Genomic DNA, 18,086 nt, shown 5'->3' with positions numbered 1-18,086 from the left:
CCCTGGCTGTAGGTATCTAGTTGAAGTGTATCTAACTGTCTCTCTCCCTGGCTGTAGGTATCTAGTTGAAGTGTGTCTAACTGTCTCTCTCCCTGGCTGTAGGTATCTAGTTGAAGTGTGTCTAACTGTCTCTCTCCCTGGCTGTAGGTATCTAGTTGAAGTGTGTCTAACTGTCTCTCTCCCTGGCTGTAGGTATCTAGTTGAAGTGTGTCTAACTGTCTCTCTCCCTGGCTGTAGGTATCTAGTTGAAGTGTGTCTAACTGTCTCTCTCCCTGGCTGTAGGTATCTAGTTGAAGTGTGTCTAACTGTCTCTCTCCCTGGCTGTAGGTATCTAGTTGAAGTGTATCTAACTGTCTCTCTCCCTGGCTGTAGGTATCCAGTTGAAGTGTGTCTAACTGTCTCTCTCCCTGGCTGTAGGTATCTAGTTGAAGTGTATCTAACTGTCTCTCTCCCTGGCTGTAGGTATCTAGTTGAAGTGTGTCTAACTGTCTCTCTCCCTGGCTGTAGGTATCTAGTTGAAGTGTATCTAACTGTCTCTCTCCCTGGCTGTAGGTATCTAGTTGAAGTGTATCTAACTGTCTCTCTCCCTGGCTGTAGGTATCTAGTTGAAGTGTGTCTAACTGTCTCTCTCCCTGGCTGTAGGTATCTAGTTGAAGTGTATCTAACTGTCTCTCTCCCTGGCTGTAGGTATCTAGTTGAAGTGTGTCTAACTGTCTCTCTCCCTGGCTGTAGGTATCTAGTTGAAGTGTATCTAACTGTCTCTCTCCCTGGCTGTAGGTATCTAGTTGAAGTGTATCTAACTGTCTCTCTCCCTGGCTGTAGGTATCTAGTTGAAGTGTGTCTAACTGTCTCTCTCCCTGGCTGTAGGTATCTAGTTGAAGTGTATCTAACTGTCTCTCTCCCTGGCTGTAGGTATCTAGTTGAAGTGTATCTAACTGTCTCTCTCCCTGGCTGTAGGTATCCAGTTGAAGTGTATCTAACTGTCTCTCTCCCTGGCTGTAGGTATCTAGTTGAAGTGTGTCTAACTGTCTCTCTCCCTGGCTGTAGGTATCTAGTTGAAGTGTATCTAACTGTCTCTCTCCCTGGCTGTAGGTATCTAGTTGAAGTGTATCTAACTGTCTCTCTCCCTGGCTGTAGGTATCTAGTTGAAGTGTGTCTAACTGTCTCTCTCCCTGGCTGTAGGTATCTAGTTGAAGTGTATCTAACTGTCTCTCTCCCTGGCTGTAGGTATCCAGTTGAAGTGTATCTAACTGTCTCTCTCCCTGGCTGTAGGTATCTAGTTGAAGTGTGTCTAACTGTCTCTCTCCCTGGCTGTAGGTATCTAGTTGAAGTGTGTCTAACTGTCTCTCTCCCTGGCTGTAGGTATCTAGTTGAAGTGTATCTAACTGTCTCTCTCCCTGGCTGTAGGTATCTAGTTGAAGTGTATCTAACTGTCTCTCTCCCTGGCTGTAGGTATCTAGTTGAAGTGTATCTAACTGTCTCTCTCCCTGGCTGTAGGTATCTAGTTGAAGTGTGTCTAACTGTCTCTCTCCCTGGCTGTAGGTATCTAGTTGAAGTGTATCTAACTGTCTCTCTCCCTGGCTGTAGGTATCTAGTTGAAGTGTATCTAACTGTCTCTCTCCCTGGCTGTAGGTATCTAGTTGAAGTGTGTCTAACTGTCTCTCTCCCTGGCTGTAGGTATCTAGTTGAAGTGTATCTAACTGTCTCTCTCCCTGGCTGTAGGTATCTAGTTGAAGTGTATCTAACTGTCTCTCTCCCTGGCTGTAGGTATCTAGTTGAAGTGTATCTAACTGTCTCTCTCCCTGGCTGTAGGTATCTAGTTGAAGTGTGTCTAACTGTCTCTCTCCCTGGCTGTAGGTATCTAGTTGAAGTGTATCTAACTGTCTCTCTCCCTGGCTGTAGGTATCTAGTTGAAGTGTATCTAACTGTCTCTCTCCCTGGCTGTAGGTATCCAGTTGAAGAAGGGTCAGGAGCAGCAGGAGCAGCAGGCTAAGAGGGAGCCTGTAGGGAACGACGTGGCCACCATCCTGTCCAGACGCATCGCCGTTGAGTACTCCGACTCCGAGGACGACTCCGAGTTGGAGGAGAACGACTGGTCTGACTAACACACACACACACACACACACACACACACACACACACACACACACACACACACACACACACACACACACACACACACACACACACACACACACACACACACACACACACACACACACACTCAAAAGCTGAAAAGCACATATAAACGTGCACGTTCACATCCACAAACTAAGAACCACTAAAATGTATGTGTACCAACACATGAACATAAGCTAACATTCACATACACAGACTCATACAGTCCCTGGTGTAGTAGGTATGTTTGTACAGTATATAAGCTGGGTGATCCTTGGTCACATGTAGCACTGCTGGGAGATCAGACTCCTGCATCAGCCGGCTGAAGGATTCAGAACTGGAACACTAGGGGTGAATTCAAGATGCATACTGTCATGTTCAGCTGCTATACAGACACTAACTGCAAACAAACGTTCAATTCAAAACTATTACGTTAACATTTAAGAATGCTCATGCAACGCTCTGGGCATCTTGAATACACCCCAGGAGACCACAGTGTCTCTGTATAATATGTTATCCATAATAACACTAGTAAAGCCCTGTATGTGGTGGCACCCCACGAATGGGGACTTATCTCATGTATGGTAACTATCTTAAGGGCGTCACTTGGAGAAATAGCAACCTCCCCTTGGACAGAAAATCTACTTGTCTTTTCTAATGTTTTTACTCAAACACTTATTAATAGTTAATCTGGGAAGCGACAAGCTTTTAATGTGTAGATTATAGGAACTGGAGGAAGAGAAGTCAGGGTGGACTGCGGTGGTCATGGTAGCGTTCAGGAGGAACAAATAGGAGACATGTTTTTAAAGCGTTTCCCAACTGTGTTCCTTCTGAACAATACCGGTGTGAGAGGGAGTGACCTGAGAGTGAGGCTGTGTTCCATCAACCACACTAACCATGTAGACCAGATGCGTGTATGTAGAGAGTTGGGCCAATGTGGTTTCTCTCTGAACATTCATAGAGCGGCACTTTCTCCTCAATAGCCGTTGCTAAGTGATGATTAACGCTTCTGCTTTGTGCTGTTTACCGCTGATAGTTTTCACAGTGAAAGCAGATGTGCAATTTGTTGACTTGGATACACATTATCCCCAATGCTAATCAATAAAAATGTCTGTTAAAGTCACTGCTCTGTTTTGCTTGATTACAGCGGGTCATTTCATAGGGAACTGTCAGAGGCGCTCTCGTATTGTTACAGCACAACAGTTCATTAATAAAGTTCTATATGAGCGCTAACATGGTGGCTGTGGTAAAACCTGGCCTAACTCTCTATATATGTGACTGATGTAGACTATTGACTGGGCATCCTCCTAAGTGGTACTCAAGAATGGATATTGAAACGTAGCTGGAGTGTGTGGTAAGAGTGTCTGATTGGAGATCAGAGAGATATGAGTGAAAGGAAGCTTAATGAATAACATCTGAGTCTATGATCGCTTAGTGATGTCTAGCAAAGATTTGGAAGCTGAAAAATAGATTGGATTGGGTTTAGGGTTGTCATGGTTATTTTTTGTAAAATCTGTAACCTTTGAACTCTGTGACCTTGAGAATAAATATGACAATGGATATTCACAATGTTGTGTCTGCGTTTCTTTTACTGACGCACCGTTGTCATGGAGACAATATGGTCCTGATGGTGACATAGCAGTTTCCATGGTAACAGTACAGTTTAGAAGGAAGTCACCATGGGAGCAGAGCCAGTGGATTCAGAGTGAACAAAACAAACCAACACAGGCTTGTGTTTTTAATGCACAGCACATTCTTTTAATACAAAATTAACAACATCTCTCAATTCGGTAAACTAACCAAAGCAACAAAAAATTACATCTAACACCTTGAAAAAATACACACCACGTTCACACGTCTTACAATATCTCAGTTAGTGCATGTTGATTATCATTTATAGTTTTCATTTTGCAGATACTTAATTTGTTGTGCCATTTTTTTGTCCAACAACATAAAGTGCATTTCACATTTAAAACAACGCATGAGTCTACACAAGATGCTGTTACTGTAGCATCCCTCCCCATTCTCAGCCATTGAGGAGTTAAAAGACTTGTATTTAGCTCTGGGTCGGGGTACCAAACCACATAATTCACCTACAACTCTTGAAACCCCACCGGTCACACTAGAAACTCCTCCAACCACATGAAAGTGAATTCCTCTGTACAATCAAAATTACACTTTTCTGTGCGATTACACTGCACAATACTTTAACATTAAGTAAATATGCTATTCAAACAGTAAAGTACCATATCCACACACCAGTGGTTCCTTTGTCTACTCAAGAATGTGAAGCCCTTGTTTGCACCTATCCCAACTATGAAAGCTCACCTAGAGCCTTAAACAATTGACATTACTGTACATGAGAGAACATTCAAAAAATAAGGTAAGCACGGTTTCATTTCCGTCCCTAGCCCTTAGCTCATTGGTCCGGCACATCCTCAAGATTTGTGATAGGTGAAAGTACTGCGACAGCTCCACCTAGCCCTCCAACAGTCTAAGTAAAGTGTAAGCCATACTGCTTTCACCTATCCAGACTTTGCAGATCTGCCTAAAGAAGGGGGAGGGATTGGGGGAAGGGGCTAGGGATTGAAATGTAAACAGGCTTTAGAAAACAGTAATTGGGGGTAAAATGTGATGTCACTCAAAATTGGTGCACCTGAGTACCCCTTGGACCCTGGAGTAGGTAGCACCATACGTGATGTCATAACACCCCTATAAAAAGATATGCATGCTATATCTACAGAATCTAATTGGTCAACAGGCTGCCATATTAAATAAACAATGTATATTTACCAATACATTCAGAAGAGGCTCTACAGCGCATTAAAATACAAGATACTTTAGATAAATCAGAATTCAGGCGTGACAACGCTAGAAAAAAATATAGAAACTTTCACTAAATATAACAAAATAGATTATTCATCAAAGGTAAAGGACATTGTGTTCTTGGCCTTGTTGGTCTGTGAAGAGCCATCAGAACCTGTGATACCAGGCTCTATGACAGGAGCTCTTATTCCATCAGTCACGTGACCTCATTGCCTTAGCCCCACACTACTGCTCAGGGTCAGCCGCTGCACACCTCCACTATTCATTTTAACACATCAGGAACTATCCTTCTCTACGTCATTCCTCTGGTGGAATTTGTGTGATGAGGCCACTTCTCTCAGAATGATGGGAAGACTGGCAGCCATTTCCCCTGAGGTGAAAGGGTCACGCAGAAAGTAAATCCTCAGATCTACTGTCCCCATGGAGACAGATATACAGTAGGTCTGTGCTTCTGATCACAAACACACACACACACACACACACACATACACACATCATACACAAATGCACACACTCAGAGGCCATGCAACTCATATGCACAGAAAGATTTTCCTTATTCACAGACACTTAGGTTTACGACACTCAAAAACACTTAATATGTTCACAAAGGCAGATGCAACTGAAAACCGGTGAGATATTTTCTCACAGAGTCCGGGTTTCATTCAATGTAAGATATTGAAGACGACCGTAGCCAGAGAATACAGCAGTTGATTCAGATCAAAGGAGGCAGTGACATTGTAATGAGTAATGACAGAATACTGGACGGTGGCAGTCAGTATCCTGTCCCATTCACATTTTCAAAAACAAAACACACAAGTCAAGATCTAATTTCCCATTTGGAGAAATCACATACGGCACAAATATTGGGGAAGTTCAGAGTCCTTTTCGGCCTGGTCGTACAAGTACTCTGCTAGGCATCGTAGATAAGGGCTGTTGTTCATTGTCCTTGTATATCATCATGCTGGAGGTGGTCATGCTGCTGTGAAGAGGCTGTTATTGCCAATGATGTTTATAAACCCTGGATTGCAGATACTATGTCTTGGCCATTGAGAGGCTTTGAAGCCACCGGTCGGCAATATTGGCCCTCGCTAGTAGCAGCAGTCCTCCATAGAAATTAATGGAATTCTACAGTATTTCAATTACATGTTTCAAGGACAAAATTACATGCATTTAAGTATTCGTTTTGTCGTAGAGGGGACAGTAACATTAGTAATAAAAAAAATACTTTAAGGATTTTTAAATGTTATTTTATGTTTAGCTCACATATTTTAAAGTATGCATGAAGGTGTCTGTAATATAATAAACTTATCAGAAACTAATGTAGACATTAATAAATGCATTTCTATGTCTTCCTAAATATTTTTCACACTGGAGGGGGAGTACCAAGATGACTGCGTGGTGGCTTCAATACAACGCCTCCTGGTAGTCATCCAGGGCTTATACACATCATTGCTTATTGCTGACAGAGTATTGCTATCGGTCCATGAAGTAACTAACACTTAGTTGTTGCTGCTGGCTGATATGACGGGGCAGAATGAGGACCTAGGGCCGATTGACCCTCATGAACAAGCAATGTGTGAAGGGCGATGCTGTAACAACGTTAAAAACAACCATAAGATCACTCCACAGCTAGCTTGAAATGTCGCTGATGGTGCTATCGAATTAGATATATTCTGATAGCTCAAATGGCTGGTATGTTGTCAAAGACGGCGGCGGTCATGTGTGCTAGCAAAGCAGAAGTCTTGGGTTTGCGCCTCGGTGTGAGCCGAATCAGGAGGAAGTGGTACTTGCTAGGCAAGCAGCGCGACGTCCATAACAGTGGTGCCATGATCCGCAGTTGGGCTTATCTCCAAGGCCGGGTTGTTAGCTATGAAGCGAGTTTAGAAGGGGTGAATGTATTAAGGATGTACCCGTAAGCTCACTCCACAGCTATCTTGAAATTGAGCTATCGGCTTAGATACTTTCCGATAGCTCAAACGGTTGTCAAGGAGGGTGGTCACGTGTGCTAGCAAGGCAGAGGTCCTGCGTTCAAGCCTCATTATGAGCTGAATCAGAAGGAAGTCGTTGGTACTCGCTAGGCAAGCAGCGTGACGTCCGCACCGCTGGCTATGAATCAAGGGAAGGGGATACCTAGTCTGAAGGTCTTCAACCGAAATGTGTCTTCTGTATTTAACCCAACCGCTCTAAATCAGGGGGTGGTGTTGACGGGCTTTTGTCAGCCATGGTAAGGAAGTGGATCTAGGAGGCAGGAGACATCCATAGCTGGAAGAACAAGACGTGTCACTGCTCTCCTCCTTTCTCATTATCCAAAGATTAAAACATTTAAAATAAATACACTTATTGTACCATGGTCTGTCACATAGATTATTGATAATCAACACTCTATTACTTTGTGGATGTCCATCCCCATTTCGTATAATATGTTACGAATTACAATTTGTATTATATGTTACGAAAATGCAAAACGTACAATATGTTACGAATTTGCAATGTACAATATGTCACAAATTTGCTAAATGTATGATATGTTCTGAATTCTAGCTAGGCTAGGGGTCAAGGTTAAGGTTAGGGTTAAGGTTAGGGTTAGGGTTAACTAAAAGGGCTATGGTTAGGATTAGGTGATGGGTTAGCTAACATGCTAAGTAGTTGGAAATTAGCTAAAAAGTAGTAAGTAGTTGAAAAGTTGTCAGTGATAATATTCAAACTCGCAGTCTTTGAGTTAAGACTGTCTTATGTAACATATCACACAAAATTTAGTATCTTGGATTTACATACAGAATAATACACAATGGTCTGAGACCAGGTTGCAATATCAGGAGAAATGGTATTCATTAAAGTCCTATGCAACATGCGGGTTGATGGTTGGTTGGTGATCAGGTATATTCATAACCTAATGGATAGGCTAAAAGATCAAATTAATATAATAATACTGTTGCAACAGAGGGAGTGGGAAGCGAACCGAGTCTCTGGAGTGAAAGGCAAACACCCACAGTTCATATAGCAACGAACGCTACACTGCCCCCTCTAAACGGGATGGCCTTCCCCGTGCTTTAACTAACCTCAGCCCCTTCATACACCTCGGGCTGTGTAGTCCGATGGCCCCACGGCCACCATCCCACTTCTGACAACAATGTAGCAAAAAGAGGAAGCTGGAAGCAAACGCGGGTATCTGGCGTAAGACGCAAACACCACACACATAGTGCCAATAGGGTTAACACGCTTGGTGGTAATTGTAACTTGGCTCATATAGCGAGGATCCCCACAATACATTCAGTTTCAACAGCTCCCAGCCGGTCTAACTGTCTGCTTGATCTGCAGAGGGAACATTTCACTCTCCTCTACTTTCAAGAGAAGTCAGCCTACTTAACGTGCGTAAAATACAGAATTAGTTAGTTATGAGTATTGAACTGTTTATGTATGAAGAAGCGACTGGATAAAACGGAGATAAAAAGATCAAACCCATAGGTTTTATCATAATCTAAGGGCATTTGGCACGCGTAGGGCAATCAGGGTACTTATCTTCTGGAGGCTGTTGTCACCTCAGGATGTAAAGCAAACAGAACATCATAATACATTCTCACACGTGAAATGGGGAGAGATGGAGATTGAAAGATGGATGGTAGGGAAGATAAGCGCCCGCTCTCCTCCTCCTCGGCATGGTTTCTTTACTCGGTGTCTGCGGAGGACGCAGGGCGCGTGGATCACAGAGCGCCGGGGCTATTTTTAGCCTCTCGCGGTTGTTTAGCTTTCAAAGCACGTTCAGAGTGCAGCAGCGAGATGAGATGCTCTAGCCGCAGCCCGGCTTCGTTGTAGGGAAACGTCTGCATCTTGATCATCGCCCACTCTTGCTCATCACTCCCTCCACTACTCCTCCCCACTCCTCCTCTTGCTCTCCTTCTCTGTCCATGGGACACATACATTGTCTTTTTGCACACACACGAGCTTTTTAACTTGTGGGACAAGTTTAAACAGTCTAGAATAATCTCTCAATCCTTTTATGGAAGAAAAAAAGCGCGCATCAGTAAAAGCGCCTAAAACTATGAAAGCTACATCATTCTATGTAATCTACATTTGCTGCAGCGCCATGCGACCATCCTTTCCCAGTCATCTGCAGAACACCTCGTGGCACGTAAACCCAACGGTGGGGTGAAGGTGTGGAGGGGGGATGGTACACCTATGGTGGCAGCGGTCAGATCATGTGATGTTGTTTTATATTTAATCGAGGAAGACAGAGATAGAGAAGGTGGGACAGTAGTACAGTAGGCCTACAGTACACTTTTGTACCAAATCCTCCACCACTCACTTCCATAGCCATCCATTCTCCAATCCCATCACAGGCAATGGGCGAAAGCCCTATACTCAAAGATATATACTGTATGTCTCTGCCTCTACTTATCCCTCCACCTCCCCTTCTCCTGCTGCTGCCTCCATCCTTCCCTGGATACAGCCCAGCCTTGGAGACACAGAGCCATGCAGTAGACGCAGCATGAACCCTGCCTACCTGCCTACCTGCCTGCCTGCCTGCCTTCCTCTGCCCAGGGCACCTCTCTCCTTCCCTCCCAGGGCCTGGGTCTGTGTCAGACGTGGCTGGGGGTCCGTGCCCTGTGGGTCACCCTGGCCGGTATACAGCCACAACACACCAGCCACAGAGCCTGCTGGATCTCCTGGTTCCTGAAGGCGTAGATCACTGGGTTGATGACTGAGTTGTAGGTGGCGGGCACCAGGGTGGCGTAGGTGTAGAGAGGCGGGTACGTGTAGTCGGCGACGAGGGAGTAGACGGTGAAGGGCATCCAGCAGGCGGCGAACGTCCCCAGGATGATGGCCAGTGTGGACACGCCCTTCCTGGTGGTGACGTAGTGGGGCGAGGTGGACAGGAAGTGATGCTGCAAGGCGATCTGGTGGGCGTGGTGCATGACGATCTTACAGATCTGCACGTACAGCTGCAGCATGAGGCCGAACAGCAGGAGGAAGGATACGGACAGCACCACCACGTTGTTCTTAGTCAGCGGGCGCACCACGCTGCATGTCGACTCCTCCGTCAGGCAGTTCACCCCCGTGACGGGAAGTAGGCCCAGACAGAGAGACAGGCCCCAGAGGAGGACCAGCATGGTGTAGGTGAAGGCAGCGGTGCGCTCTGAGTTGTAGGTCAGGGCGTAGTAGAGTGACAGGTAACGGTCTATGGTGATGGCCAGCAGGCTGAAGACGGAGGCTGAGAAGGAGGCCACCACCAGACCAACAGTCAGCAGCTGGGCCGAGTCGGACCTTAGCAGGTAGGCCAAGGTGAAGTGGAGCACCAGGCCCAGACCAGCCAGGAGGTCAGCCAGGGCCAGGCTGCCGATCAGCAGGAACATGGGGGCTCGGAGAGACGGGTTCTGCCAGATCACCAGTACCACCAGGGCGTTTTCACAGGCGATGAGGGTCCCTGAGGAGCACAGCAAGATGTCCCAGGGGTTGACCAGGAGAGGGGGCACCGGGGGAAAGGAGTCCAGAGGTGAGTAGGTGGCGTTGTCCGTGAATCCGTCTCCGCTGCTGGACCAGGCTGTGGGGTCAGGGGTCAGCCAGCTAGGGGTGACCGACGCCTTGTATTCGTCACTCATTGTGCCCCCCGTCTGGAAACACACACATATACTAGTGTTATAAGAGGTCACACACACACACACACACACACACACATATACTAGTGTTATAAGAGGTCACACACACACACACACACACACACACACACACACACACACACACACACACACATATACGAGTTTGGGTTGCGAGACACACACACACACACACACACACACACACACACACACACACACACACACACACACATATACTAGTGTTATAAGAGGTCACACACACACACACACACACACACACACACACACACACACACACACACACACACATATACTAGTGTTATAAGAGGTCACACACACACACACACACACACACACACACACACACACACACACACACACACACACACACACACACACACACACACACACACACACACACACACATACTAGTGTTATAAGAGGTCACACACACACACACACACACACACACACACACACACACACACACACACACACACACACACACACACACACACACACACACACACACACACACACACACACACATATACTAGTGTTATAAGAGGTCACACACACACACACACACACACCTGTTGATACATGCAGCAAACACACACACACACATGTCAAAATTCACACACACACTAGCAGTGGCACAGACACAAACTTAAGAAGCCACACAGAGATGAGCGCTCACACATAAGATCATATATTCATAGAGGACTATAGTAGCCTAGACATTATCCCTCTACCCACACATGCACATTTCATGCCTTATTTTTAATACAGTAACAAGAGATCACTCAGCCTGATTATAATCGAAAATGTATTGTACCCTATCTGGTATGAATTGAAAGAACAATACACAGTTGCCTATACTTGCTATAGTCATTGTGGTATGGAGCAATTTTGTGGCAGATTGTGTAGACTACTCATCAACAGGCTCCATATAAAGTCTTTCGAAATTGGCCTACTATCATAACCAATCATAAATTGATATTAGGCCCAATTATGAAAAGCACACAATGTAGGAATAGGAACCCTAAAAGACATGCAGCTTGCGCTACGCACACATTGTACATGTATCTCACCCCACCATAAGAGGAAATGGTCCCGATAGCCTCTTCTTCGCCACAACCCGTAGATGCTTGGAATAACGCAAAACAGACAATTTCAGCATCCTAGTCCTTTGTGGTGCTCCTCTCTTACCTTCTCATGAGTCTCAACATTGGGCCTAATAATATTTAATCACCTTTGGTTTTCCCCAAAACCCCGCCAGGTTGCATTAACAATAGCCTTGGTTGCATTGTATTAACACTTTTCCTCAAATAGACCGCCTGTCCATTCATTAATTCATTAATTCATCCATGTATCCACCACTATTAACATGCCTACCTTGACTCCGTGGTGCGGCGTAAGGCTAGATAAAAGTGCGTCCTTGCTGTATTTCCATTATAGGCTATTGATAACGATGGCGGCAGGTGCGGAGCCCCGATCAGATGAAGATGCAGCACTGTAGCACCGGGGGGTGGATGGGTCTTTACTGAAGCACAGAGGGAGAGCAGGGAAAGCAGAGCAGAGGCTTTACAGGAGCATTGCTGTGGACTGCGGCTGTGCAGCGAGCGGGGGTGTGGAAAAGGGGGAGCGCTGCTCTCTAACGGGCCAGACTCTGAGACGCGTCCTGTTTGTTCAATACCCCCTACGGGAGGACGAGACAGCAACAGCTCAATACCAGGAGGACCTACTCATCTGTCAGCGCCCACTGCTCAAGGACAGAGACTGATAGTAGTGTTGTATAAGGCACAGGGCCTTCATCCGTTCAAAGGCCAAATGGATTGGAAACAGGTTAGAAAAAACGCCACATCTTATTTATTTAATTTGGAGAAGAGTAGGCAGACTAGGAATAGTAATACATCAATGTATGTAAATTACACTATATCTGATGATCTTGAAGTGATTAATAAGGAAATACACTCTTTCTACAGTTCACTATATCAATCTCATCTTTCAGAAAGCGACTTGGATTCCTTTTTTGATTCAGTTAATAACTATGTTGGCCTATAGAAGTAAGGTTTAAGAAACTGTGTGATTCTGATATATACACTGCTCAAAAAAATAAAGGGAACACTTAAACAACACAATGTAACTCCAAGTCAATCACACTTCTGTGAAATCAAACTGTCCACTTTGGAAGCAACATTGATTGACAATAAATTTCACATGCTGTTGTGCAACTGGAATAGACAACAGATGGAAATTATAGGCAATTAGCAAGACACCCCCAATAAAGGAGTGGTTCTGCAGGTGGTGACCACAGACCACTTCTCAGTTCCTATGCTTCCTGGCTGATGTTTTGGTCACTTTTGAATGCTGGCGGTGCTCTCACTCTAGTGGTAGCATGAGACAGAGTCTACAACCCACACAAGTGGCTCAGGTAGTGCAGCTCATCCAGGATGGCACATCAATGCGAGCTGTGGCAAGAAGGTTTGCTGTGTCTGTCAGCGTAGTGTCCAGAGCATGGAGGCGCTACCAGGAGACAGGCCAGTACATCAGGAGACGTGGAGGAGGCCGTAGGAGGGCAACAACCCAGCAGCAGGACCGCTACCTCCGCCTTTGTGCAAGGAGGAGCACTGCCAGAGCCCTGCAAAATGACCTCCAGCAGGCCACAAATGTGCATGTGTCTGCTCAAACGGTCAGAAACAGACTCCATGAGGGTTGTATGAGGGCCCGACGTCCACAGGTGGGGGTTGTGCTTACAGCCCAACACCGTGCAGGAAGTTTGGCATTTGCCAGAGAACACCAAGATTGGCAAATTTAGCACTGGCGCCCTGTGCTCTTCACAGATGAAAGCAGGTTCACACTGAGCACATGTGACAGACGTGACAGTCTGGAGACGCCGTGGAGAACGTTCTGCTGCCTGCAACATCCTCCAGCATGACCGGTTTGGCGGTGGGTCAGTCATGGTGTGGGGTGGGGTGGCATTTCTTTGGGGGGCCGCACAGCCCTACATGGGCTCGCCAGAGGTAGCCTGACTGCCATTAGGTACCGAGATGAGATCCTCAGACCCCTTGTGAGACCATATGCTGGTGCGGTTGGCCCTGGGTTCCTCCTAATGCAAGACAATGCTAGAGTGTGTCAGCAGTCTGGAGTGTGTCAGTTCCAGTGATTTTGTTGTCAGCACATTCAACTATGTAAAGAAAAAAGTATTTAATAAGAATATTTCATTCATTCAGATCTAGGATGTGTTATTTTAGTGTTCCCTTTATTTTTTTGAGCAGTGTATATATATATTACTGAGTTGGACCAAGCCATTAAACAAATGCCTATAGGTAAATCTCCTGGACCGGATGGCCTGACTCCTGAATTCTATCAACATTTTTGGCTTGATATTAGATAGTTATTGCTTTCGGTCTACAAAGAGGGTATTGCTAATGCTATCTTACCATCTTCTTTGAGACAGGAACTAATAGTTATTATACCCAAACCAAAGAAGAGCTCTCTTTACCTGGACAATTGGAGACCAATCACATTGTTGGCAACTGACTATAAGTCAGAAACAAGGCCTTGATGCTATACAGTTGAAGTCGGAAGTTTACATACACCTTAGCCAAATACATTTAAACTCACAATTCCTGACATTTAATCCAAGTAAAAATTCCCTGTTTTAGGTCAGTTAGGATCACCACTTTATTTTAAGAATGTGAAATGTCAGAATAATAGTAGAGAAAATTATTTATTTCAGCTTTTATTTCTTTCATCACATTCCCAGTGGGTCAGAACATACACTCAATTAGTATTTTGTAGCATTGCCTTTAAATTGTTTCACTTGGGTCAAACGTTTCGGGTATCCTTCCACAAGCTTCCCACAATAAGTTGGGTGAATTTTGGCCCATTCCTCCTGACAGAGCTGATGTAAGTCCTCTTGCTCGCACACACTTTTTCAGTTCTGCCCACAAATGTTCTATAGGGTTGAGGTCAGGGCTTTGTGATGGCCACTCCAATACCTTTACTTTGTTGTCCTTAGGCCATTTTGCCACAACTTTGGAAGTATGCTTGGGGTCATTGTTCATTTGGAAGACCCATTTGCGACCAAGCTTTAACTTCCTGACTGATGTTTTGAGATGTTGCTTCAATATTTCCACATAATTTTCATCCCTCATTATGCCATCTATTTTGTGAAGTGCACCAGTCCCTCCTGCAGGAAAGCACCCCCACAACATGATGCTGCCACCCCCTTGCTTCACGGTTGGGATAGTGTTCTTCGGCTTGCAAGCCTCCCCATTTTTTCTCCAAACATAACGATGGTCATTATGACCAAACAGTTCTATTTTTGTTTCATCAGACCAGAGAACATTTCTCCAAAAAGTACGATCTTTGTCACCATGTGCAGTTGCAAACCTTAGTCTGGCTTTTTTTATGGCGGTTTTGGAGCAGTGGCTTCTTCCTTGCTGAGCAGCCTTTCAGGTTATGTCGATATAGGACTCGTTTTACTGTGGATATAGATACTTTTGTACCTGTTTCCTCCAGCATCTTGACAAGGTCCTTTGCTGATGTTCTGGGATTGATTTGCACTTTTCGCACCAAAGTGTGTTCATCTCTAGGAGACAGAACGCGTCTCCTTCCTGAGCGGTAAGACGGCTGCGTGGTCCCATGGTGTTTATACTTGCGTACTATTGTTTGTACAGATGAATGTGGTACCTTCAGGCATTTGGAAATTGCTCCCAAGGATGAACCAGACTTGTGGAGGTCTACAATTATTTTTCTGAGGTCTTGGCTGATTTCTTTTGATTTTCCCATGATGTCAAGTAAAGAGGCACTGAGTTTGAAGTTAGGCCTTGAAATACATCCACAGGTACATCTCCAATTGACTCAAATAATGTCAATTAGCCTATCAGAAGCTTCTAAAGCCATGACATCATTTTCTGGAATTTTCCAAGCTGTTTAAAGGCACAGTCAACTTAGTGTATGTAAACTTCTGACCCACTGGAATTGTGATACAGTGAATTATAAGTGAAATAATCTGTATGTAAACAATTGTTGGAAAAATGACTTGTGTCATGCACAAAGTAGATGTCCTAACCGACTTGCCAAAACTATAGTTAGTTAACAAGAAATTTGTGGAGTGGTTGAAAAACTAGTTTTATTGACTCCAACCTAAGTGTATGTAAACTTCCGACTTCAACTGTATATAATCAGTGAAACTCAATCAGCCTTCATTAAAGGAAGGAGTATCCATAACCATGTATGATTGGTTTTAGATATTTTAGATTACAGTGAATTCATAGAAGATGACGGCTTTATATTGTTTTAAAAAGTTTTTAAGGCTTTTGACACTTTAGAACACACATTTTTATTTAGAACTCTCTACTTTTGGGTTTGGAGAGAATTTCTGTAAAGTGATAATATATTATACATAATGATATTAGCAGTTCTGTGGCTATGAGTAATGGCACATCCCCTCGTTTCTCTATTCCTAGAGGAATTAGACAGGGTTGTCCAATCTCCCCTCTTTTATATATTTTAGCCACAGATTTACTAGCAGTATTTTGAGTCTGAGAATTTATAAGGGATCTGTATTTTTGGTAAAGATATATTAAGGTTTGCAAAGCAATTCCACTTCCTTTACTTTGACTTATTAAGAACACTTGGTTATATTATGAAGTTGTTCCATCTTTTCCAAGTTTACAAATTAATGACTTGAATCTTTTGGGAAAAAAATGCAACAATAAGTGGATATGATTGGCAGTTAATTAAGTCATTTTTGGTGATTATAATTAAATATATTAATATGGAAATTACCAACCCATGCTATGATCAAAAGTGACTACCTTTTACCTTACTTGTCCAGTTATCCCAAAAGGTAAAGAAACTCATTTTAAAATATTTTCTTCCACCTACCCTGTTAATGATTTCTTGCACAAAAGATTCAATTTTGACAAAACTCCTTGTGTTTTTTGTTCTTCTGATTCAGAATCTATAGAGCATTTATTTTTTTCATGCTACCATTCTAGTAAACTATGGATTGAAATTCATGAATGGTTGTGTATAAAATCTCCAAAAATGGCATTATGCTTATCCTTGTAATTCCGATCATAACTATTTTATTAACATTATTATTTTTTGGGCCAAATATTATATTCACAAATGTAAATGGGGGGAAAAATTCCTTATTTTGTAGTTTTTTTCATTGAACTGTTGCAATTTTATAAATCCCTCAAACTTGTGAAACCTAAAAAGTTGGAAAAATTATTAGAAGCTATGTCTCTGAATGTCTGTTAATGTCTCATTGCCTGGTCGCCTGGTGTTCAGTTATTTCATTTTTTCCATTGTATTCACAGGAATGTCCCTGTATTGATGTGTAATATTTGTATTATTGTTGCAATTTTTTTTTTTTTTAATTGATAAACAAAAAAAATAAAAGATAGTGTTGTGCGCATCCCCCGTGTGTGTGTCAGCCTATTTTTTCTTTTAAGTAACTGTCCATTGTTTCCAGATTTCTATGAAATATGACCTATGATTAATGACAGTAAGAGTTGAATAGTATTCCTTCCAAAATGTTTAATTAAGTATGTTAAAAAGCAGCTTTTCTGTGTTGGAATGGTGTGCATACCCCAACAACATAATTAATGGTGTGGGCGTATACCAGTCATGAATAATAATATTGATGCAAGTAGACAGAATGATGACATCATCCTCTATGAGGAAATAGTAAGTATTTTTGAAATGGTATGTTTGAGATACTAGTTTGAGGTGGGGTTTAGGTATTTTTTCTCAAATGTATGCTTTGGCTACAAATACAAGTAGGCCATAGGACGAGTCAACAACCTTATTTGGGTATAAGTCAAAAGAATATTAACTTTTTTTTAAAGTTAGATTTTTACTGGACAGTTACTTTAGACAGAAAGATGCCTTCATCCTCTATGAGGAAATAGAGGATGATGCCCCTGCACATTGTTAAATAAAATAATAAACATCGACTCTGTACCGGTACCCCCTGTATATAGCCCTGCTATAATTTCTAATTCTTATCTCTTACTTTTTTAAATGTATTTTCTTAAAACTGCATTGTTGGTTCAGGGCTTGTAAGTAAGCATTTCACTGTAAGGTCTACACCTGTTGTATTCGGCATGTGTGACAAATAACATTTGATTTGATTTAAGTGCAGTGACAAGTTATGATTTGTTACCAGGCTGTGGTATCACCATGCAACAAGATCTCATGGTTTGACCAATTTTACTTCAGATTCCGACATTTGCCCACATTTCTCCAATGCCAGGTTGACGCGGAGTGCTTCTTTCCTCATCCTAGCCCCCTGTGTCTTGCTATTCTGGGCATGTCTATTCTAACCATAATCTGTCAGCCACCTCCTCCCGATTCTCATCCATCTTCTATCTACCCTTATCCCTCATCACTCTCAGTTCCTCTGTGCTTGAAGGCCTTCACTTTCCATCATTAATTGATTAAGTCTGTCTTCAGATGTCTGTAGGTGGCTAGTCAGTAGTCTCCTCCACACACCTGCCTTAGGTACAGTGTCCTAGCATCATC

General features: G+C 43.5%; 2 protein-coding genes across 8 annotated transcripts in view; one reads left to right on the top strand and one right to left on the bottom strand.

Moving 5' to 3' along the window:
• wasf3b (WASP family member 3b) overlaps positions 1–3,687 on the top strand; it is a 29,707-nt gene extending 26,020 nt beyond the window's left edge. For all 6 annotated transcript variants that reach the window (XM_071414554.1, XM_071414552.1, XM_071414553.1 and 3 more), the window contains one exon: positions 1,948–3,687. In XM_071414554.1, coding sequence (XP_071270655.1) covers positions 1,948–2,105 — 158 coding nt within the window. In that variant the 3' untranslated portion in view covers positions 2,106–3,687. The remainder of the gene's footprint in view (positions 1–1,947) is intronic.
• Positions 3,688–3,841: 154 nt separating this feature from the next.
• Positions 3,842–12,247, bottom strand: gpr12 (G protein-coupled receptor 12). 2 transcript variants are annotated; one of them, XM_071414556.1, is made up of 3 exons: positions 11,937–12,247; positions 11,633–11,688; positions 3,842–10,553 (listed from the first exon to the last, which is right to left on the bottom strand). In XM_071414556.1, exon 3 carries the CDS (start codon positions 10,539–10,541, stop codon positions 9,522–9,524), a length of 1,020 nt encoding a protein of 339 aa, XP_071270657.1. In that variant the 5' UTR covers positions 10,542–10,553; positions 11,633–11,688; positions 11,937–12,247; the 3' UTR covers positions 3,842–9,521. The 2 variants fall into 2 exon arrangements, with proteins under 2 accessions (XP_071270657.1, XP_071270656.1); XM_071414555.1 differs by having other exon boundaries at positions 11,638–11,688; positions 11,937–12,246.
• Positions 12,248–18,086: the final 5,839 nt, after the last annotated feature.

This window comes from Salvelinus alpinus, chromosome 8, assembly GCF_045679555.1.
Source record: "Salvelinus alpinus chromosome 8, SLU_Salpinus.1, whole genome shotgun sequence".
In the NCBI taxonomy this organism is placed as follows: domain Eukaryota; kingdom Metazoa; phylum Chordata; class Actinopteri; order Salmoniformes; family Salmonidae; genus Salvelinus; species Salvelinus alpinus.
This window is presented reverse-complemented; position numbering and strand designations above follow the sequence as displayed.